Source organism: Acomys russatus, chromosome 23 (genome assembly GCF_903995435.1).
Source record: "Acomys russatus chromosome 23, mAcoRus1.1, whole genome shotgun sequence".
Taxonomy (NCBI): Eukaryota; Metazoa; Chordata; class Mammalia; order Rodentia; family Muridae; genus Acomys; species Acomys russatus.
In genome coordinates, this window is record NC_067159.1 from 7,870,991 (window position 1) to 7,894,918 (window position 23,928).

General features: G+C 49.7%; 1 protein-coding gene across 1 annotated transcript; it reads right to left on the reverse strand.

Annotated features, from left to right (window-relative positions):
• Window positions 1-14,989: 14,989 nt before the first annotated feature.
• Tafa3 (TAFA chemokine like family member 3) lies at window positions 14,990-21,792 on the reverse strand. The gene is made up of 7 exons (XM_051165788.1): window positions 21,558-21,792; window positions 20,358-20,414; window positions 18,603-18,691; window positions 18,369-18,484; window positions 17,486-17,635; window positions 16,609-16,733; window positions 14,990-15,076 (listed from the first exon to the last, which is right to left on the reverse strand). Exons 2-7 carry the CDS (start codon window positions 20,388-20,390, stop codon window positions 15,065-15,067), a joined length of 525 nt encoding a protein of 174 aa, XP_051021745.1. The 5' UTR covers window positions 20,391-20,414; window positions 21,558-21,792; the 3' UTR covers window positions 14,990-15,064.
• Window positions 21,793-23,928: the final 2,136 nt, after the last annotated feature.

Genomic DNA, 23,928 nt, shown 5'->3' on the forward strand with positions numbered 1-23,928 from the left:
GTGCCTCACCCTAAACTTCTCTAGCCAGGGCCATCCCACAGGTGCCCTTCCCTGTATAATTCAGCCATTTTGGTTACCTCTCCTTCTTTGGGCTTCCTAGCCTCTTGGTCCCCCTCTCTCCTCCCATGGCCAGGCTCGGGGTCACGTCCACTCTGGACTCTCCCAGATGTCCCTGCCTCTGCCTGTGCTCTCCCTTGTGTCTACAATAAACCTTCTCCCCCACCACACCCAGGAGCAGTCATGCCCTTCCTTTTTATTTATTTTTTATGTATGAGTGCTCTGTCTGCATGTGCATCTGCCTGCCAGAAGAGGGCATCAGATTCCAGCATAGATGGTTGTGAACCACCAGCTGGGAATTGAACTCAGGACCTCTGGAAGAGCAGGCAGTGCTCTTATCCACTGAGCCATCTCCCCAGCCCATATACATACATGCATACATACAAACATGTACACACACATATATACATACACACATACATATACATAAATACATACATATTCACATACATATATGTGTGTGTTGTGTTTTGAGGGTGGGGCACTCCTGTAACGCAGCAGCATGTGGAGGTCAGAAGACAACTCCTCAGGAATCAGTTCTGTCCTTCCACCATGTGGATTCTGGGAACCCAATTCAGGTTGTCAGGCCTGGCAGCGAGCACCCTTACCTGCTAAGGCATCTTTCTGCCTCCAAGTGAGTGTACAATCACAATGGGAAATTAGTGGTAGAAATCGGGTAGTGCTGTTTTCCCCTCTTCATGTGTCTTTGAATTTTAAATATAAATGTGGGATGTAAAGCTTTAGTACAAGCCAAATGCTTCAGTGAACAAGTTGGAGCAGCTCAACCTTATAATGATTAAAAATTAATCTGAGGGCTGAAGAGATGGCTCAGTGGTTAAGAGCTCTGGCTGCTCTTCTGGGGGACCCAGTTAGATTCTCAGTACTCACAGGGGTGCCCCACAATGCCTGTCACACCAGTTCTAAGATAATTGGATACTTTCTCCTGGGTTCTGAAGGCACCAGGCATGCATGTGGCACACAGATACACGTGCAGGCAAAACAAACAAACAACAAACAAACTAAGCCCATACACACAAAAGAAACAAAAACTTAAAAAGAAGGAAGGCGGGCTGGTGTTTACTGATTTCCTAGAGGACCCTAGTTTGATTCACAGCACCCACAGGAAGCCTCACATTTGTCTGATTCCAAGGGTTTCTACACGCTCTTTTGCCCTATTAGGGTACCAGCTCTACATGTGGTAAATGTACATACATACAACGCTTTAACACACACACACAAACACACACAAATGAATAAATAAATAAATAAATAAATAAATATTTTCTAAAAATTTAAAGACAAAAGCCAGATGGCTTCAAAAGTGAACTCTACCGACAACTGAAAAAAAGAAATAGCACAAACTTTCCATCTCCCTTCCAGAGTATAGAAACCAAGTGAAGATTTTTCTATTTTTCTTTTCTGAGTCCAACATTGTCCTAGTTCCAAAACAGAGATATCTGTGGTAGTGTTAATTGTCTACACAACCTAGAATCATTTGTGTGATGACCTCTGGGCTTGCCTGTGGGGCGTTGCCTTGGTTGCCTTCCTTCAAGGCATTCTAACGGTTGCCTGGTAACCAGGTGAGCAAGGCTGGTAACTCTTGAGGAGATAGGAAACTTTTCTTTTGTTGTTGTATTTTTCTTTTTTTGAGAGAGGGTCTCAAGTAGCCCAGGTTGGCATTGAATTCAAACGTAGCAGAAGATGACCCTGAACCTCTGATCTTCGGTGTTCTCTGCCTCCTAAGTGCTGAGACTGCAAACATATACCATACCCGCTAGGCTTCTGCTGTGGCCATAAACTCGCAGGTACTAACATCAACTCCAGATCATGGACATACTGTGCAGGCAAGTGAAAACTCACCTAAATATCCACTTCAAAGAAGGGTATTTTATCGCAGGTAAGATGACTTCAACATTGGTTAGAACAAAAAACAAAACCAAGAAGGTAAATCTTTGTGCGTCAACAGACATTATCCACTCCCCTGTATCTCTTCATTTTATCCACAAGGGCCTGGACCTTGCTGCCTGAAGACTCTTCCCCAGGAGCCGCCTGAGAGGAGTCTCAGGTTAACCAGGGAGCGGTCCTGGATGCGGAGCTATTGGCCACCAGCTGTGTTTTACAATTGTAGCACCGGGTTGGTCTCGGCCGCGAGGGAGAGCGAAAGCAGCGCCCTTTGCTAAGGCCAGCTAGAGTGTGAGCTGGGCGGGGACCCTCCATCCGTCAGAGGTTTCTCCGCCCCTCCCGTCTCGTCTCGGCGAAAGCAAAGCTGGAGGAATCCTTGGGAGTGAAAATTTAACCCCACTGGCTTCTCTCTTAACCAGAGACTAATTACCCTCCCCAAATCTTGCTCAACCTCCCCGGGTCCTGTTTCTGTATTCGTCCCATCTTAGGCCTTACTACTCTAATGTCTTGATAATTGGCTAAAGTCTACAGTTGCAACCAATTGTTTCTTTTTATATATTAACTTATTCTCTCATATATTACACCCCCCAGCAAAGTTTCTCCTCCCTCCTCTTCTGCCAGTCCCTCCTCCTCCCTACTTCTCCCTTCCCCGTCCACGCCTCCATCGGCTCCCTTCAGAAGAGAACAGGCCTCCAAGGAATATCAACAAAACACGGTATATCAAGTTGAGTTGCAATAAAACGAGACACCTCCCCTCATATGAAGGCGGGACGAGGCAATCCAAGAAAGACATCCAGTGGAGGGATCGGAACACCAACCCAGCCACAAAGCCTTCGACCTACGATTTTTCCTGCCAGCATGGGCTAGGTGGCACAGACATTGTGGGAATGGCTAGCCGATGACGGGGTCCAGCTTGAGACCCATGCCACACGCGAGGGAACCCAACCCTGACACTGACCAGAAACTAGGGGCCAGGTAGCCTGGAGACCAAACATGCCCCAGGGGGGACAAAGTAGAGAAATTATTCCTAATGATATTCAGCTAAACTGGTAGACAGGAGCCTGGCGTTATCACCATCAGAGAGGCTCCATGCAGCAACTGATGGAAACAGATGCGGAAACCCACAGCCAAACACTAGGCAGAGCTCCGTGAATCCTGAGGAAGAAGGAGAGGAAGGATTGTAGGAGCCAGAAGAGTTAAAAGGACACCACTAAATAAATGAACGAATAAATGAATAAATAACTCTGAGACTAAACCAACGATCACGGAGCGTGTAGCTTGGCGTGGGCTTTTTTGTTTTTTGTTTTTGTTTTTTTTTTGGTGGAACTACTAACAGACGGAAGGGGGCGCTGTTTCAGATGCTTTTGCTTTGCAGCCAATTGTTTCTAACATAAACTTAATTAAAAGATTCGCCCTCCCTCTCTCTTTCTGAAAAGATTATCGATGGGCAATCAGCTTACCAGCGGCTTATTCTTTAACAATCAGCAACTAAAGCAGATCCCACTGGCAAGTCGTCGGGCTAACGAGCCTTAGTTTCTTAGGGGAGGAGGCAAGGAAACCCTCCCCCTTCCTCCTAGGATCAACAGAGTAAAACCTCAACTGTCCCAGGTCAGCTATTAAAACTCAGTCAACAGCCCGGGGAGATGATTCAGTTGCTAACGCAGGCATGAGGACCAAAAGAATTTTGTTTGTTTTGTTTTGTTTTTTGAGACAGGGTTTCTCTGTGTAGCCTTGGCTGTCCTGGGCTCACTTTGTCAACCAGGCTGGCCTCGAACTCACATCAATCCACCTGCCTCTGCCTCCCGAGTGCTGGAGTGCTGGGATTAAAGGCATGTGCCATCACCGCCCGGCTGAGGACCAAAATTTGAATCTCCAGCACTCACATTAAAAAACAGACAAACAGCCGGTGGTGGTGGTGGTGGTGGTGGCGGTGCATGCCTTTAATCCCAGCACTCAGGAGGCAGAGGCAGGTAGATCGCTGTAAGTTTGAGGTCAGACTGGTCTACAAAGTGAGTCCAGGACAGCCAAGGCTACACAGAGAAACCCTGTCTCAAAAAGCAAAAACAAAAACAAAAACAAAAAAAAAACAGGCAAGCAAGCAAGCAAACAAACAAAACAAAAACAAAAACAAACCAGACTGCTCTGTAACCCTATGGATGGAGAGGCAGAAAGAGGAGGCTCCCTGGAGCTCACAGGCCATGTAATCTTGAGGTGTCCATGTCTGGGTTCAGTGAGAGACCCCTGCCACTAAAAAATAAGGCAGATAGTCAAAAGAAGACTCCTGATACTGACTTCTGGCTTCCACATATATGTGCACATGGGACCAAGTACAAAAGCATAAACCAAACACAGCCCAGACTCCTCACCTCAAAACAACAAAACCCCTCAATATATGCATCCTTTTGACAACCGACGCCTGTCCTTGGTGAGCCCTCTGGAGCTCTGTGTGGCGGGACTTAGGAGCTGCAGTGTCTCTGAGAGACTGGGATAGGTCCCGCAAGTCTGAGTGGGCCACCTTCTGAACATCTGTCTCTCAGTTCAAGTGGGGAATCCCAAAAGAGATGTCCCATGAAGGTCAGTCTCCAACTGGGCTGGCTTTGGCTTAGAAATCCGTGTGCATAACAGACATTAAAGAGACACTGCACTGGAGGGGACGTGACCCTCCAATTCCTGTAAACCAAAGGGCAGACCTATTGCCAAGGGCCCTCTATCCACTTAGAGCAGCCCAGTGTCCCTTGCAACATGTCTTCCGTCATGCCTCAGAAAGCCCAGGTCATCTAAGCCTCTATCTAGAACTGATGGGTCTATCAATAAACTTCACTTCTGGCCTATGATTTGAATCATGGCTTCTGCAAACGCCACTAACCAAGGCGTCTGCCTACTCAGTGTTCCCTTTTGAGTGAATACAGCTCTACAAGGAGCTTCAGTGGAAAGGCTATGGGATCTGGGGGAGGCTGTTGGAACGCTGGGCCTCCAGTGTCCCCCAAACAGTGCACAGACCTAGTGCATGGGGCCAAGGTCCCTCTGTGACTGTGGAAGAGAACAGAGGCTGCTTTGACTAGGAATATAAAAAGAAAGCCTGAAAGTGGACAGTACTGTCATTTTCCTGCTTCCTACCTCTGCACTCCCCAGGGAGCCAAGTATCCCTTTAGGTTGGGGGACTTATATCTTGCCTGGATTATTTGTCAGTTTTTCCTCCTTCTCTCCCTTTTCCTCCTCCTCCTCCTCCTCCTCCTCCTTTGTGACAAGGGCCCCAACACAGCAACCTCCCAAGTTCTACGTCAGAGGCCTGAACATCACTTGTAGCTCATGTCCAAACTGTGGCTGAACTCTCACAGGGAAAACTGCCCATCCCCTTTGTCTGATTTCTACAAGCACTTTCTGTGTCCTAGACACCCAGGCAGGGTGACAGCCAATGAAGACCCATGGCTGTCTTTTCCTTGAAGCAGCCACAGAGCACCTGTAAACGTATGTTGGTAACGATTGTTTCACAGGTTCCCTTGAAGGCAAATGAAAGGTATGTGTGACCAGCTCACAGAATTACTATGACTCTACAGGGCTCAAGGAGGAGGTGCTGCTGTTCTCAACACACCTGTGCCTTTAAGCCTGACTGTTGCTCTTTTTTTTTTTTTTTTTTTTACTTTTATTGAATGTCTATGAGTTACACGTTAGGCAACAAAATCCCTCTCCTCCCCCCAGTAAAATAAAACAAACAGACAAACAAAAAAATCTTGTCACAGAAGCTGTAGTGTATCACGCAGTCTAGCCTTTTGTCCACATATGTTTACTTTCAAATGTTCATTGCTATGAGTCATGGGTCTGGTTTGAGGCCTGCACTATCGTTACTGGATCCTAACTGGGACTGCTGTCCGATAGCCCATTGAGTGTCAAGGAGATTCTTCATTTTTGAGTCTGCAGGTCTGGCCCCTTCATGTGTTCCAGCAGGTCATACATACAGGGTAGATGTTGGGGTAAGGTCGACTCAGAGCCCTGTATCAGGGCCTGCTCCCTTGTCCTCAGGGCAGGACCGGCTATCCAGCTCTCATCTCCTCAGGGCAGGGCCAGCTCTTCAGCTCCTGTCACCTCAGGGCAGTGCCCGTTTTCCCACTTCCATGTCATTGTGGCAGGGCCCACTCTCTTGCTCCTGTGTCATCATGGCAGGACCAGCTGTTATCATGGCAGAGCCGGTTTACCCACTCCCATGTTATCAGGGCAGGGCTGGCTCACCCGCTCCTGTGTCCTCAGGTTAGGGCCGGCTCTCAGGTTCCCATGTCCCCAGGGCTGACTCACCTGCTCCCCCGTCCTCAGGACCAGCTTTCCTGCTCCTGTTCAATTCACCAGACTGTTGCTGGCCATCAAGGCCCGGATGGCCTCCTACTCCTGTGGGTACTGGATCTTGTGGGCCATCAAGCAGGTGGCAAGTGGAGGCCCCTCCAAGTCTTCATTGAGTTGCTCACAGGAACCATTGACGTTGGCCCAGCTCCAGGGGACCTTGTGGCTCTGTTGATTTGTGCCTCCTGAGCCTCTGGTTCCATTGAGTGCTCCATCTGCCATGGGCCCCCACCTTGGTGCTGCCCCTAGTATCCACCTCTGCACAATCCAGCTCTCAGCACTGAGCAGGGCCCTGGCCTGTGAGAGGAGGTCCATGAGGCCTGTGGTGTGGGCGGTGCAGTCCTCGCTCAGGCTATACTCAAACAGCACTCCCTCCTCGAACACAACCTGAAAAGCAGAGGAGCTGGCAGTAGCGGTGGCCCAGAGTCCTGCGGCAGGAGGGCATGGATGATGGACACGACAGGATTTCCTTCTTTCTGGGAAACACCAGCACTGTGTTTTGGAGCTCTCAGTATGGTCCTTTGGTGGCTGTGCAGTCACTGCTGTTCCATGGATCAGACAGTGTGCAATCGACGCCATCTTAGATGATCTCAATTTGGGCATTTCTAATATATTGCGCTAAGTGTTTGTGTCCTCCCAATCAGGCCGCTCTGGGCAGGGGGGGAGGGTGGGGGGGGGTGTGAACATTTCTGTGTAGCTCTGGAACACAATCATCCTCCTCAGAATGCATTGAGGACCTCATCTTTAGGACCCTGCGTGGCCCCGCGCCTGCCCCTGTAGCTCATTTTTGTGGTTCTGGATGAAACTTCACGCTGCTTCTGTATAGTTTTTTTGGGTTTTGGTTGTTGTCAGGTAGGAAAATGCCCTGGTTGCTTTCGTGTGTGTGTGTGTGTGTGTGTGTGTGTGTGTGTGTGTGCTTTTAAAAGTGTATATATAGGAGGTCTGAGAGATGGCTCAGCAGTAGAGTTTGTACAGGTGCTGCACTTCCAAAGAACTGGAGCTTGGTTCCCAGTGCCCACACTGGGTGACTCACAACTGCCTGTTACTCAAGCTCCTGGAAGATCTGATGCTCCTGGCCTCCTTCCATGCACGCGCACACGCATGCGCGCACCCACAGGCACCCACACATACACACACATGCATGCATACACACACACACACACACACGCACGCACGCACGCACGCACGCACGCACGCACGCACACACACACATACAATAAAAGAAATAATAAAAATATTTTTTAAACACACATAAAGATACTTAAAGAGTCTGAGGAGATGACTCAGTTGTAAAACGCTTGCTGTGCAAACAGAAAGGCCTGAGTTCATATTCCAGCACCTCTGCTATAGGTTAAAAAAGAAAATGGGCTGGAAAGATGGATCAGCAATTAAGAGCACCAGCTGCTCTTCCAGAGGTCCTGAGTTCAATTCCCAGCGACCACATGGTGGCTCATAACCATCTATACCGGATCTGATGTTTTCTTCTGGCCTGTAGGTGTAGATGCAAATAGAGCACTCATACACATAAATAAACAAATAAACTTAAAAAAAAAAAAAAAAACAGGAATGGTGGCACCCTTCTAATCCTCCACTGGGAGATGAGGACAGGAAGGCCTGGGTCCAGCGAGAGACCCTGCCTCAGACAAAGTGGAGGTCATGCAGCCGACTTGTGGCCCGCATAGGCCCACATGCCACGCACAAACCAGTGAACTAATAAGCACAAGCAAATGAAGCGCATGTCGGTCCCTCTGGCCTCTCCCAGGCAAACTTTGAACCCTGGAGGTTTCCTTTGGCATTGCTCTTTAGGGCTTCTCCTGATGAGGCAGCAACAATGCAGCTATTAACCTGCACTGATACCTCACATATCAAACTATGCAGAACCACCCAGAAGCTAGATCAGGATTCTTCTTCTTCTTCTTCTTCTTCTTCTTCTTCTTCTTCTTCTTCTTCTTCTTCTTCTTCTTCTTCTTTTTACTTTAATCCCAGCAATTGGGAGGCAGAGGCTGGTGGATCTCTGTCAGTTGGAGGCTAGCCTGGTCTACAGAGTTCCAGGACAACCAAGGCTATACACAGACTCTGTCTTGAAAAAAAAAATCTATATTACTTTCAAAATCCAAGGTGTCCCACCAGGCATGGTGGTGCACACTGTTAGGTCCAAAATGAGCCCCGCGCCCCACCCTGCCTCCCCAACGCAGTGCCACTGATAATGATGTAAATTAAAGAACGGGCTCAGCTCAGGCTAAACTCTGACAGGGTACACAGAAGGATTGCTAGCAGATAAAACAGAGACCCAAAATCAGCATTCCTCAGAAACCTATGAAGTGCGCAGGTTTCTATTTGTCAGAAAGAGCCATTATTTTCCTTATCTGCCCCTCCAGCAGACCACCTCTAGCAATGGAGCATTGAATTCCCTATTAACACACACCTGTACGACATACTGAAGTCCCACGATAACCCCCAGGCTCTTCCGGCCCCTCTCAGCTTCTCTAACTTCCAGGCTGTTCTAGCTTACAGGCTCCCTCCTGCCTCAGCACCCATCTCTTTAAAGCCGTCAAGGCTCTCCAGCTTTTCCACCAGCCCCCCTCTTCCCCCCACTCCCCCCGCAAGAGATGGCCTTGGCAGTTTGAATAAACCTTTCTTTCCACCCACAGAGTGGTCTGCTTTGGTGGTTTCACTGGTCCATCGCTTACACACACCCACAATCCCAGCACTTTGAGGAGAGGCAAGAGGATTTCCCAAATCCAAGGCCAGTGTGTGAGTGTGTGTGTTATATACAAGACCCTGTCTCAAACCCTTTTCCCTTGCACAAAATTCCAAAGAGCAACATTTCGTTTCTTATTTATAGAAGAGGTCAGAGGCAGCAACTTGTTTTCTACCTTAGGTGATATTTTAATGTACTCTGGACATCTGGGCATTCCACTGACACCGCCAGGCCTTTCAGGATGGGGAGCTCCTAAATTTCTACAGGATTTACTGCTGTCTGCAGGCCTGTGTCCTGCCCAGGTGTGTAGGATAATTGCTACATCCTATTTGCCTGGTCCATTTAGAAAAATGACCTGATTTGCATTAAAGCCTTTGGGGGGTGGGGTGTGTGTGTGTGTGTGTGTGTGTGTGTGTGTGTGTGTGTGTGAAGGTGCACAGCTGGGCTTACCAGCAAGCAGGCTGTTTCTGGTGATCTTCCTTAACAAGAATCAAGAATTAACATTCGAAGGCAGATGTGATGTGTGCTGTAATTCCAGCCCCATTGAGAACAGAGGCGGGAGAATTGCTAAAAGTTCAAAGCCAGCCTTGGCTGCACAGTGAGTTCCAGACCAACCAGAGACCCTACCTCAAACAGCAAATCAACACAACAAACGTTTGCTAGGTCACTAGCTACCGGCTTAGATGCCACAAGATGTCCTTGCTCTGGAGGCTGGAAAGTCCAACAGCACAGAGCCTGCATCTTCCCAACATCTGGTGAGAGCCTCATGCGGGGAAGGACAAGTGGGCATGTATAAGATGGCCACCTTAAAGCCACCCCCAGGAGAAAGGAGGTAACTCCTCTCAACAACCTATCACCTTTCAGAGGCCTACCTCCCAATACCACATAAAAAGCACTCAATTTTCAACATGAGTCTTGAAGGGAACAAATCACAGCAACACATTTATTATTATTATTATTATTATTATTATTATTATTATTATTATTATTATTATTATTATTATTATTATTATTATTATCAGTAGTAGTAGTAGTAGTAGTGGCAGCAGCAGCAGTAGTAATTGTGTGTGTGTGTGTGTGTATGGGTGTCTTGCCTAAATGTACAGCTGTGCATCATACGCATGCATGCAGTGCTTGCAGGGGGCAGTAGAGGGCGCTGGAGTCCATCTCTTGGAACTGGAGTTACAGATGATTAGAAGCCACCTTGTGTGTGTTGGGAGTCAAGCCAGGGTCCCCTGGAAGCACAGCCAATGCTCTTAACCACCAAGCATCTCTCTGGCCCCCAAAGCAGCCATTTTTGAAGAAACTGGGAGGATAAAGTTCTGACTTCATGAAGGCAGAGGATCAGAAAATGCTGCATCCCAAACTTCAGGACTCAGGCATGTGAGAGTTATCAAAGGAGGGCTGGAGAGATGGCTCAGTGGTTAAGAGCACTGACTGCTCTTGCAGAGGTCCTGAGTTCGATTCCCAGCACCACATGGTGGCTCACAACCATCTATAATGTGATCAGATGCATACTGTATACATAATAAATAAAATTTAAAAAAAAAAAAAAAAAAAAAAAAGGAAACCGATGAAAGTCTATGTCCCCTCCAATTCTGAAGATCCACCTGGAGTTTCTGAGGCAGGAGGATTGATACCAGTTTAAGGTTAGCCCAGGCTACATAGTATAAGACCCTGTCTTTTAAAAAATAAATAGAATCAATAACAATAACAAATGGACAAATCAGAGCTGTACTATCTTCCAATCTGTGCTTAAGGTCTGGATACACATTTGGGGGCACTGTGGCAGGCGTCACAAGATGAGAGCAATTGAGCAATTTTTGTTGTTGTTGTTTTTCAAGACAGGGTTTCTCTGTGTAACTTTGGTTGTCCTGGACTTACTTTGTAGATCAGGCTAGCCTTGGACTCACAGCAACCCAATCCACCTGCCTCTGCCTCCTGGAGTGTTGGGGTTACAGGCATGCACCACCACACCCAGCTCAGCAAGAACAATTTTGATGGTCCTGGCATTGATGATGTAGAAGAGGATAAAGGGAATTTATACTCCCAAGAGCAGTTTGAAAAGTAGTTTTTGGTCCTCTGCATGCTCAGCCCACACTTCTACTCCAAATACATTTATAGCCACCTGAGTCCAGCAGCTGCTGAGGCCGTGCCCACCCCACACACACTTGGTGACAGATCACAGCCCAAGGACATCAAGACCCAGCTTAACTACTCACACTGGCAAGAGACAGAGAGGAACCTGCCCCATCTCAGCCACCCAGGTGGAGGGGAAACGTACACTGTGTACTGGGCTCAGTGTCAACCCTGAGATGGTTTCTATGCCCTCTGAATATCATCCTTGCTTGAGGTCACAGAGATGCTAAAACTCACAGACATACCAATGCTAGGCACACACGTGCATGCACAGTCCCATATTTACATGGGGATGCATGTGCAATTATCTTCCTGAAGTTCAAAAATAGTAGTTGCATGGACTTGGAAAAGAGCAACTGAACAGATGTGGGCTGTGATGTATTTGAGCAGTGTCCAGCAGCTCTGACTCTTCCTCCCAGACTCCTTCTGTGCTTTTTTTGTTGCTGTTGCTAGACATCATGAGAGGCACTGGAAAGGATTTAAGGGACACAGGCACAGAGTTGGAGGAAAACAAAACAAAACAAAACCAACTCCCCAAACACAAACATCCAAGGCAGCCATTAATTTCCATAAAACACTATTGCAAAGACTGGCAAAAAGTTTCCACGGTGTTATTTAGGTTTTGTAGAGTCATGTGGTCTCTTTGCAATGACTCGACTATGCTGTCATTGCACAAAAATAGTCATAGGCAATAGTAAGCATGGCACACGTTTCAATAAAACTTTATTTGCAAAAAAAAAAAAAAAAAAAAAAAAAATGTAGCCGATGTGCTTTAGTTTGCAATCCCCTGTACAAGACATAAAGACCCCGTGGTTGTCAAGATGGTTTCACAGATCGGCAAGGTCTTTCCATTCTTTTTCTTTTGTTTTTCTTCTGACAGGGTCTCTGTTAGATCCAGACTGGCCTCCGTCTTGCCTTCCTCCTGCTTGCTTCCTGAGTGCCTGGGCTATGGGTAAGCCTCACCACGCCCAGTTTGCCAAGGGCTGACAGGGCTCTGTGCTGCCTCCTCCAGAGAGGACAAAGATCAGTTCTCCCGCATGTGGTATCAGTCCTGCTCAGTTTTGTTCTGTGGTTCGAAGTTGTGATGTAGTGATGCTGCCCTCGCCTCCTTCCTTCTTCCCTCTGTTCCTTGCACTCTCAGTGCTGGCCGATTTTAGAATAAGACTCTCACAGTCATGATGGCTAAAAACCCTGTCCTCCTCCCAAGTTCTCGTCTCTTCTGGGTACCATGGGATGTGTAACAGTGGAAAGAACCCTGTGCTGCATCACTGGGCAGGACATACCACCAGCTTGCTGTGTGACCTTTGAGCAAATTACCTGACCTTTCTGAGATACCCTCTCCTTGACTGGCAAGTGAAAGAGTTGGCTAACTGGCTTCTATAGTCCATGGCAACTATAATTTTGTGGATTTAGGGAGCTTCAGCCAGCCTCAATGCTGTGGAGCTGTCTGGGTCATTAACCAGGAGACCCCTTGCAGACCTTAATGAAATTGCCAGGAGGCCAGCAGAAATCAGTCACATGGTTTAGCGTTGTCAACTTTCCTAAGGCCTACGGAGCTGAGGGGATGGGGTCCCAGAGAACTTTAGGGACCCTGAGCTGTTCTCACCAAGGAGGAAGGGGGATGACAAATGACTCCAGGAACCCCTGCACCCCAAGGAAATCTGTTTATTTTGGGAATCTCAAGTTGTGTGTGTGTGGGGTGGGTGGCAGCTGAATCTTTTATGTTCTTTGCCAGAGCTTCTTATGTGGTTCTCTCCTGGCCATAAGCAGACATCCCCTCAGAGTTCACTTAATAAATGCCTGGCTAGGTCAGGAGGGAGGGAGGCTTGGAGGACTTAACACACTGAGTTAGTGACAGTGGTGGGGGGGGCGGTAAGGGAAAGTACAGAAACAGGATGCTGCAGCGGGCTGCGGCTGGTCGAGGCCACTAGTACTATCGGTTCCCTACTCTCCTGTTCCAACCTCAGCTCATGTGGATGACACAGCCGGGGTGGGGCAGGGGGTGCTGACACTGTCATGACAGTGTCCAGGAAGGAGGGAACAGGGACCCCAGGTTTCCTTCCAGTGTCCTGCTAGTGGACTCTACACCAGCCTACAGAACCTACATGCTGGCCCCCAGGAAAGAGGGCTTTTATTGTTGGCTCTGCTGCAGCTGTAACCTAAGTAATTTCCTCACCCATCTCTCTCCTGAGCATTAGGAAAAAAACAAAACCAGCCCCAGCCCTGCGCTCAGGTTTCCATGGCCTAGAGGGTGAGCCAGGAGGCTGGGAAGGCCTTCCTAGCCCTTTAACCATCCCCTGGGAAGGGTGACAAACACCTGAAATGGGCCACAATGTGTTCCTCTCATCCCTTGAGCTAAAGACAGCAATGACAGTTCTGAAATTTTTTAAAAAACAAAACAACAAAACAAAGACTATGTCACAGAAACTTAGCGTGCTCTGCAGAGTATAGGATATTTGTTTTCTGCTCTTTCCAGAAAGTATCTGCCATCCCCTGGCCCCTGGCCTCCGCTCTTCAGTGTTGATGGAGGCCATGACAGCCTTTGTCCTCTCCATGGCCACCCTGGCTTGTGGCCCTGCTATACGCAGAGACTGTTAGAGTTTTCCCTTCTGAGGTTAACTTTACTGTTCCTCTCAGCAAAAACAAAAGCATGCCCTGAGGTGGGGCGATATCAGGGTCTTAGTCAAATGCGCACGGAGATTGGCAGAGAGGGAAGCCGAGACTCCACCCTGAACCATCACTGGTTTGCCTTCTCAGGGACCAGGCATCCTCCAGGCTGGTCTCTCACACACCCCACTCCTTAAGGTCTTGGTGATAAGAGTAAGCCAGCATGCTACTCCCAAGTCACCCAGGAGGCCAGCCTGGCTGTGAAGACCTTCAACTTTGGGCTGCAGCTCTGGCCTGGCAGGTACCTACATAGGGAGATGGTTGAAGCTCCCGGAAGGGCAATGGGATGTCAGTTCACAGTGTTCCAGTTGTAACTGGGCCGAGTGACCTCTGGCCTGTCATGGGGCCTCTTTGGATTTGGGGAAACGGCGAAGTGGCTCCACTCTGCAGCATGTATGTATTCTGGATGACTCTGGATGGGGGGTCAGTAGCTTCATTCAAAATCCCAGTGGTCTAAGTCCCATCTCCCAGGAAACACGCTGTGCTGGCCAGACAGTGTTTGTAAGGATTAGGCCGGACTCTTGGCATCCGTGTTTCAGAAACCCAAGCTGTGAGATCTTGGGCAAATCATCTATCTCATCCCTCTGTGACTCGGGCTCCTTGTCCATCAAAACAAACACACGAGACACCTGATTCTGAGGACCTGGATCCCATAGCCAGCAAAGGGATGTGAGGCCCGCCCTGCCTCTGCAGAGCTGTGTGGCAGAGCTCTTCATCTCTACCTTCTAGTCCTGTCCAAAAGAGACCCCTCTGGCTTGGCCTTAGGGGACAGTGTTTCCTCTAACATCTTAGCATCTTGCTGGGGATACAGGACTGATGGGAGAGTACTGATGCAACACCAGGACTTTGTGCCCTGTGATCAGGGGATAGCCGAAGGTCTATAAGAATTTCACCCACCCCACCACCGCCACACCCACTGCAGGTAGCTCTGAGGCCATGGGTACCAAACACTTTAGACTGTTTAAATAGTCTGTCATCTCCTCTCTAACTTGACAAGCTATTCCTTAAGGACAGAATTGTGTGTGTTGATCTTTGTTCATAGAAGAGCATTGGTCTCAAGTCTGTGGCCAAAGATCCAAGCATTTCTGCTGAGCAGCGTGACTAACAGGGCCCTGGCAGGTTTGCTGTTACATGTGACATGGGACATATGTCATGGACACATGTCCAGGTAAGTGAGCCCTCATGTCTACTATCTAGTGTCCAGAAGCCCTTCTTCAGTCCAAAGCTTGGTCAAGGCTGACCTGCCTAAGCCGTGACCTCCAAGAGTTACCGTGTGACCTAGAAAGCAAATGATCAAGTAGAAGAAAGTTAGAAAAAGCATCAGAGAGACAGCCATTGAAGCATGCCAGAGAGCCCCAGCATAGGCAAGTCGCTCCAAGCTCACTGCTGCCTGTCTCCTAAAGCCATCCAAGCTGAACACGTGTGGCCTGGCGCTCCATGCTGACACCAATCGGACAAGCCTCACCACCGTTTGCTTCTGAGCCACTACACAAATTACAAAAGCAGTGATCTGTCTTTCAGGCCACAAACCCAAGTATGGCAAATGTCCCAACCTCTGTGATAGGTCTCCCCTTGTAAGCCCTAATAAACATTCTCAGAATGGCTGCCTAGAGACAGGCTGCTCTGTCTTTTAGTCAGCCAGACCCCCACCTCTTTTTGTTTTTTGTTGTTGTTATTGTTGTTGTTTGTTTGTTTGCTTGTGTGTCTAAGTGTTGTGTCTACATGAACATCTCCACATGTATGCCTGGTGACCATGAAGGCCATAAGAGGGCATTGGATCCTTTAGGACTGTGTTATAGACAGTACTGACCTGCCATATGGATGCTGGAAACTGAACCTGGGTCCTCTGCAAAAGCAGGAAGTACTCTTAACCACTGAGCTGTCTCTCCAGCTGCCAAACCCTTTCCCTCTGTAGCTCCTGGTGTTGTGTGTTCCTCAGAACCCTAAAAGCTGTTTTTGCTTCTGTTTGGTAGTCTGCTAGCTGTGCATGGAGAGGACAGGGCCAGAGACACTGCCTTGGCTTTGCCGGAAGTGTCACTCGTTTGCACAGACGATGATGACAATGACAGGCAACCAATTAGCCATAGCACGCAACTAATTAGCCACAGCACCCATGGGATTGCTAAAGACTTTGATACAATTTTAATTACCCCTTGTTTTGTGGGGCAGGCTGCAAGCCATGATGATAATAATCTCCTTTAGTGCTGTCACTGAAGAAAGAGAAATCTGACTACAGGAGGCCAGGTAGGAACCGCAGGAAATTAAAGACTGAAGGAGTGGTGTAGGTGACAGGGGGTGGGGGGGGTGGGTGAGGGTGGGAGTTGGGGGGGGGGGGGGGGGAGGAGCTGGGGACAGTCTGTGGTGAGGTGGTAGGAAGAGTGGTTACAGTTTCTGAAACCCAGATAGAAGGAGAAATCCCTCCCTGGATGAGCTATGTAATTCTCTCAGTTCTCTACTTTGTTTTGAGACAGGTATCATGTAGCCTAGGCTAGCTTTGAACTCCTGACCTTGCTGCTGAGTGCTAGGATTACAGATGTGTGCCTCTGTGCCCTGCTCCAGCATTGTCTTAAAAGGCCTGGTATTTTCTAGTGGTAAAACCATTCTAAGCAGAGAGGAGAAAACCAAGGTAGGCAGAACATCAGTTTTGCCTACAAGGGCGAACCATTCCCTCAGCAGCAGTGCCTGAGGACTGTTTGGGATGTGTTCCCATGGTTGACACGCACACCTAATGGCACTGCCATCCTGGCCCTCTGTGCTACCCGGGGTGGATGGGGGAACAGGTTGGGAGGATGATGCATCCATCTCAATACCTTGGTGGTTTTGACCTTGTGTCCACTGCTGCAGCTCCACCCCGACAGGTCCGGGAGCACCTTACACTCCTCCCCCAGCAGACAGGGCTCCATCTGACACCACCACTTTTGCAGGACAATGGAAGCTGTGGGGCAGGAGGCAGGTGTGACTCTAAGCTCTGGGAGCACCGGGCACTGCTGGCCTGTGAATGAGGCACACCTTCCCACGTGCCGCAGGCTTTGGTTGTAACCACCCCCTTCTCTTCCCCCAACTCTGGGCTGTCCAAGGAGGCAACACTGTACTCAGTCTGAGGAGTGGCACTATCACCACAAACTTCATCACTGCGCCACAGCAAAAGGGGAGGCTAGTGAGGCTAGGAGGCAGGTGAAGTTGACGCTGGGGTAGCAGTCATTAGCACAGAGGTATCACCTTCGGTGCCCTCCTTAGTGAGCTAGTGTGCAAGCCATATCCAGGAGTGCACGAGCTGCCATGTGAGCTAGTGGATGCCACTGGAGCGTGAGAACACAAGTGAGGACAGAAAGGAGGTAAAGTGGCTGTGTGCTGTGAGGGATCATGTGTCTCCTCAAGAAGGAGGCTGAGAATAAGAGATGTGTGGAAGAGGATGTCACTGGAAGAGTGTGCGACCAGAGGAGCTGGTGTGAGGGGTGGGCCAGGTGGTAGGTGTATGTATGGCCTGTAACAAGAGCTTTCTTCCTCTATGTCACAGGGCGGGCCATGTCTGCCCTCTCCTCCAAGGAGATTCTCCATCACGTAAGACTGATAAGGTAAGCCTTGAGATGCTCTGAAACTAGATCCTCAGCAGATGGCGAGGCCTCAATGGACTTCCTTATCTCTGCTCTGCCCAGGCTGCCCAGGGCCTGGCCTCTCACCACTCACCGTCCACACAGGAGGGCTTTGCCCTCGTGGTGCCAGCCACCTGGCCGGAAAGGCAGGAGCATTTGACTGTCAGGGAGCGCTCCTCAATGCGGTTCCGGTTGCAGCAGCGATGAGCAGCGATCACCTCACAGGTGCCCTGCTTCACAAGGGCTGTTGGGGCCAGCAGTATAATTATGATCGGGAGACCCAAGCCTGCAACCCCACGCTCCTCCCTCCCACCGGGCTGCAAGTCCTCAAGGCCCCCCCTCCTTGCTCAGGGAAAGGCCATTTAAGCGCTATCCAGTGGTGGGCCTGCAACTCAGTGGTAGTGTTTCCTAGCATAGAGGCAAGGGGAGGGATCATACATACCCTCAACACACACACACACACACACACACACACACACACACACACACACACACGGGGGGGGGGGGGGGTTGGGGGAGGAGAGAGGAAGAAAGAGAGAGTGTGTATTACCTACCCCCCTGAGGCTATGTTCAGGACTCTTTGAAAGCTGGGGTTCCACACCAGCCCCCACCTTCTGCTTTCTCAGGGTGAGGGCAAGGGCCTAGAGCTTACAATGCGTGGGGGGAGGATCATCCGCTTACAGAGGCTTTAGCCATCCCAGAAGGAAAACCTCAGAATTAGGCCAGGAGACTAGACTTAAGCCTCCACCCGAGGGCCCCTCACTGCAGAACACCTTCCCCCTGGAAGAGATGATACCAGTGGGGGCCACTCAGGCCTTCTCCGGACTGGCTGGGCAGCAGAGGAGGACAGAGATTCCTCGGTAATGACCGGAGGAGTCACCTCTGCTAAATGTACTCCACCCTCCGAGATCTGCCTGCTTTGTGGGATGGATTGAGGACCCTCTGGCTCTCTAGTCTCAGCACCGCTGCCCCCAAACCTGTGGCTGTTGGTGGCTGCAAGGAGGCAGAGGCCAGACGTATCCACAGCCAGGCCAGGTACAGTGCTAGCACCCAGCTGCCTGGGCTCCAGTTGCTTGAGGCCCTGTCACTCATTCTGTGGAGAGAAGTGCACACACTGCTTAGCTCAGGGCAGATGTTCCCCCCTTTGCCCTCAGACTCCACCCCTTCTCTGTGCCATGGTCTAGAGGCCCAAGGGTAAGCTGGCTGCATACCTTGTCTCCAGGCAGCTTGTAGCCAGGCACGATGTCACTGTGGAAAGTGATGAGTGACACAGAAGGACCAAGGAACAGGAAGGCAGAGCCTGTGGAGAAGGCATCGGAGACATTCTGCAGAGTGAATTAAAGGGCTGTGCCGTGGATTGGACGATGATGCGGACTCCTACTTTTTGATCTCTTGACCCAGACACTTCACTTGTGTGCTCTTGATTAAATCCCACTGCACAAGAGATTGCTATTATCCATTTACAAATAAAATAAAGCTCAAAAAGTCTGGATACGTGAGGCTGGAGAGATGGCTCAGCAGTTAAGAGTACTGACTGCTCTTCCAGAGGTCATGAGTTCAATTCCCAGCAACCACATGGTAGCTCACAACCATCTATAATGTGACCTGATGCCCTCTTCACCACTGTATACATAATAATAAATAAATAAATCTTAAAAAAAAAAGTCTGGACACGACCCAAATAGCCATCAGTAGAGGAGCTGTGTACACTGTGGAGAATATGAAAATGCAGTTTCTCCCAGATCGCTGGGAACACAGAACACAACACAGCACAATGAAAACCGAAATCATTGGGGAGCTTTGTAGTGGCGTGTGCAGTAGACTCTAGTGAGAGGCCAGTCTTCCAGGAGGGGGAAAAAAAAAAGCAACAAGTAGGAGGTGCGAACACACTGTATACACAAGTATGTATGAGGGAGGAGGTGCATTGTTGCTTAATACATACACACCAGCCCTGTTTGCCATTAAGAAGGGAAATGCTTTGCTTGGCTGGAAGATGGAAACAGGCAAAAGAATTAATTTTCCCCCTAATCTTTCTTTTTCATGTTTGAGTTTTGAATCATGGAACTGTAGTAGCAGTGCAATTCAGTCTGAACATGATTTAAATTCTTAGAAGAAAGAGACGAAGGCTTGTCGTGGTGGCAGATGCTTGTAATCTCAGCACTTCAGAGGCAGCTGCAGGAGGATCTTTGGAAGTTTGAGGCTAGCCTGGTCTACACAGTGAGTTTTAAGACTAGCCACGGCTCCATGGGAGGACCCTTTCACAAACAAACAAACACACACAGAACACAGGCCTGAGGGCTCAGTGAGTAAGAACACCTCCTGAGCAAGCCTGAGAATACCAACACAGATGTAAAAAGATCAGGGTGCTGGATTGATGGACTGCCTGATGCTAGATCCAGTGAAAGACCTGCCTGAAGGGAGTAAGGTGGAGACTGATGGGGCAGGCTGTCTCCATCAGATTAGGCTCCTCTGGCTTTCACACAGATGCACACATGCAGATACCATGCACACACATGAAGATACATAGATAGATAGATAGCAAGATAGATAGATAGATGATAGATAGAAGTTGAATGTCTTGTCCAAGGCTGGCTGGCATGGGACAGGGACAGCCTGCCCTATGGCTACTGTTCCCTTCCTCCTTTCTTCTGTGAACCAAACAGGGCCTCCAACATCTATACTAGAGGGTGAATAAGAACCAGAGAGAAACCAGAAAAACAGAAACACACACACACACACACACACACACACACACACACACACACACACACTGAAAGAAACTAGCCACAGAAGGGGACAGGAAGATCCCAGGAGGCCACAGGCCCCTGGAGGCCAAGCGTGGGCCTGGATCCGTGGCCCCAGTGAGTGCAGCACAGTTGTAGGAATACTGGAGGCCAAACCAAAGGGCACAGCTGCTCCCTTGGAGGGAATGCCGGCTCCTTGATTTGGGTCTCCAGCTGTCTCACCGTTCCTGGGTCTTTAAGCTTCTGTCTGTTCATCTGCTGGTCTCGGACTCATTCCATCTGGGCAAGTAGGGAGCAATATGGAGGTTGTTCAGGCTGGGGAGAGGCTAGACTGGGGGGGAGGGCAAAGGGGGCTAAGAAAAAGCTTGGACAGTAGTAAGGGGATGAGCTGAATACTAAAGAAGTCCAACTTAGGCTGTTCCTGTGGCAAGGGCAATATTTCTGCTCTGGGAGTCCATCCCTGCTCCCCTGTTCTCTTCCCCCAGACCATGGAAACCTGTGGGGGCAGTGACCCTGAGAAGGGCAGCTGAGCTTTCTTTTTCCTAGGCGCGATGCAGGGGTAGGAGGGTCTAAGAATCAGTGCTCTGGCCTTGGGACAGAGCTAGGGTCAGAGAAGGTATGGATCTGCCAGCTTTGTCCTGGGAGAGAGCCCTAGGGGAGAATCCCTGGGTCTCCAAATTCTCTTTCCTTCCACAGATCCTTCCTTCCTGGACTCTCCTGGAACTGGCTCAATTCTGCTGCCGTCCCTCAGCCCCACTACAGAGGGCTAGCTAGCCTGGCAGTGCAACAGGTCTCTGCATCAGTGCACAGCCCACAAGCGCTTCTCTGTTCTCTCCCGCCCCCCCTCCCCCGCCCCCGCAAGGTCCTCTCCTCACCCAGTCTCCAAAGAGAAGTAAAGCAAACACACAGGCTGGTGATCTCCGGAAAGGCCTGGAGTGAGGAGTGAGCATGGGGGTGAAGGGGGAGTGCCCACCCCCTGGGCATGGGTGTGTTCCCACCCTTCTAGTCCAGCCTCTTTTCTCAGTGGGTGTCTTCTTCCAAGGTGTGTCAGAAGGCCTTGACTATTGCAAACCCCACATGTTCTTCTCTTGGGGACATCCTATTTCTGGCTGAGCTCTCCCAATGTCCCATCCAACTTGCACATCTCTCCTAGGTTCTCCAATGCTCAGAGAGCCTGGGAAAGATGCAGACGCCGGATCTCTAGCATTCAATTCCCTCCCCCAAAGGGTGCTGGAAAAGGAAGCTTCAGCGTCCATAGTGTGCCTCAGTTTCCTTGGGCTGTTTCCCCAATCGCCAGTTCAAACTAAGGTGACGCTGGGAGAGAGTAGCCTGCATACCAACAAGGAGTCAAGCAAGAATCCTCGACTTTGTTTTGCTTGCTCCTGTCCCTCTTCAGCACCCATTCTTACTCCTGGTACCCACCTGCCCCACAGCAGTGGTTTTGGTTCAACCTTCTGGCCTGAGGTCCTCGCTGCCTCTGAACTTGGCATCTAGACTTCCAAAGGTGGGCTCTCCGCGGGAGTGGCCAGCTTGGGTGTTGTCTGGTCCTGAGCTCTGTCCGCAATCGATTGTCACTGAGTTGCTGCGCCGGGTCTATGGCTCAGCTGAAGTCCCGGGGCCCAAGTGAGCTCGGCTCTGAGTACCTGGACTAGGACCCACCAGCTCTGCCCGGCTCAGTCAGGGCCTTGCGAGCTTGCCGCCCGGCAGGCTAGGGAGCGCGCAGCTAGGAGACCTTCCCGCTGCTTCGGACTTTGCGGGCACCGCCGCCTCCTTTGACACAGCGTGGGGCGCTCTGCCGGGAGGATGGGCGCAGCTGGCACACAGCGGCCTCTTGTGGCGCAGGGCGAGACCAGGGACAGAAGCTCACGGGCTCTGTTTTCTTGTACAGTTCTCTGGGCAGAACATAATTAGAAGCTAAAACCGCCAGGAATGCGGCCTCTAGTACTGTGGTTCAAGGGAGGTAGGTGGCATTCTGGGCTGGGGTGGGCGTTGGGAAAGTATTCACCTAGACCAGCAGTAAACCGTTACTTAAATCCGAGCTCATTAAATCTTAAAAGTCAGGAGTTGGAGATTTAGCTCAGTGGTAGAGTGCTTGCTTGCCTAGCAAGCACAGGGCCCTGGGTTCGGTCCTCAGCTCTGGAAAAAAAAATCTTAAAAGTCAGTCCTTCAGACTTATTTAATAGCTCATACCGTTATTAACTTGGGAGATGAGACTGAAGCAGAATTGTCACGAATTCTGCTGCAGTCTGGACTATAGTGTGAGACCCTATCTAAAACAAAACAAAACAAAACAAACAAGCAAACAAAAAACCCCAAGCCAGGGGCTGGAGAGATGGCTCAGTGGTTAAGAGCACTGTCTGCTCTTTCAGAGGTCGTGAGTTCAATTCCCAGAAACCACATGGTGGGTGGCTCACAACCATCTATAAAATGATCTGATGCCCTCTTCTGGTATTAAGGTATACATGCAGATAGAGCACTCATACATAAAAAATAAAAATAAATGTTTAAAAAAACGTAACAAACAAACAACCACACAAACAAAAAACACAGCAGGGGTTGGGGACAGGGAGGCAGGAAGCTGACTGAAAGTTTGAGAACAGCTTGGTCTATATGGTTTACACAGGGTTCCAAATCAGCCAGGGCTGCCTCAGCCAGACCATATCCCAAAAGGAAAAGGGGGCGGGGGCAGGTGGGAGATATCCAGTTCTTTGTCACTGCACTCCAGTGTTATTTAAGGTGCTTTCCATGCACTGGAAGCTAGGGCTACTGTATTAGAAGACTCCCATACTGCACAAAGGTGTCTGTCATGGTCATGGTCCTCTCCTTTCCCCCCACTACCCCAGGGGTTCCTGGCTGACGCCCTGGAGGGAATAGTAAATACTTCCAGCACAGAAGCGCTGCCCTCCTACATGGGAGGACTAGGGACAGCACCAGGCTGGAGAACTTCAGGAGGACGGTGAACGGCCCTGTGGGTAGTGGGTATAAGTCGTCTCGAGAGCCAGATCTAAAGGTCCTAGTCTCTTCATCGGAAAGGTGGTAAATAACCCACCCCACTTGCACAATTTTTGACAGGTTCATATTTTAGATGCATTAAACACTCGGAGGGGAGAGGTGTCTTGTAAATCTGTCTCTTTACAGGAGGGGTGCACGACGTAGCTGTGACAGTAAGGAAGCTTTGAGTATGAGGGAGAAGCGAAGAAGGAGCCTGGTTCTGGGCCCTGAGCATACAATATGGGACAAGGTGTGGGGCCTTTTCTCTCTCCCTCGCTCTGAATCTCTGTTTCCATTGTGTAGGTGCTGGGGATTGAACTCGGGTCATCGGGCTTGGTAGTAAGCACCTTTACCTGCTAAGCCATTTCCGCCACCTCTTTAAGGCAAAGTCTCATTATGTAGCCGTCTGCTGGCCTGGCATTTACTTTGTAGCCCAGGCTAGCCACTAACTTGTGATCTTCCTGTCTCTGCCTCTGCCTCCTAAGATTACAGATGTGTGCCACCGTGCTTGACTAAGTGGGCTTGTGCTGAGAATGCCCTGTTCCCTCCCTGGCTCCTGCCTGTTTCTCCTGTCACAGAGGAATGTCACTCACCTCCCAGGGGACGACATATCTCATAAGTGTGCTTTTCCTGCTCTGTCCCCCCCCCCCCCACTTTCCTTTTACCAGGTATGGGAAAGTCAGAATAGAAGAGGTGTGATGGTCCAGGAATAGGTGAGGGTTCCGTGGTATGAGAGCCCTAGAATTTGGTTATGAGTGGGAGCCAGAGTGGTTCCAGAATCCAGAGGAGCAGCTGGCACCTC

Excerpts from the sequence above, each read along its gene's own strand:
- Tafa3 (XM_051165788.1), bottom strand. The coding sequence starts at position 20,390 with ATGAACAGACAGAAGCTTAAAGACCCAGGAACG. Across the intron at positions 17,636-18,368 it reads GCAGCCACCAACAGCCACAG|CCCTTGTGAAGCAGGGCACC; the intron begins GTTTGGGGGCAG and ends TGGCCCCAACAG. Across the intron at positions 16,734-17,485 it reads AAAGCCCTCCTGTGTGGACG|CTTCCATTGTCCTGCAAAAG; the intron begins GTGAGTGGTGAG and ends CCTGCCCCACAG.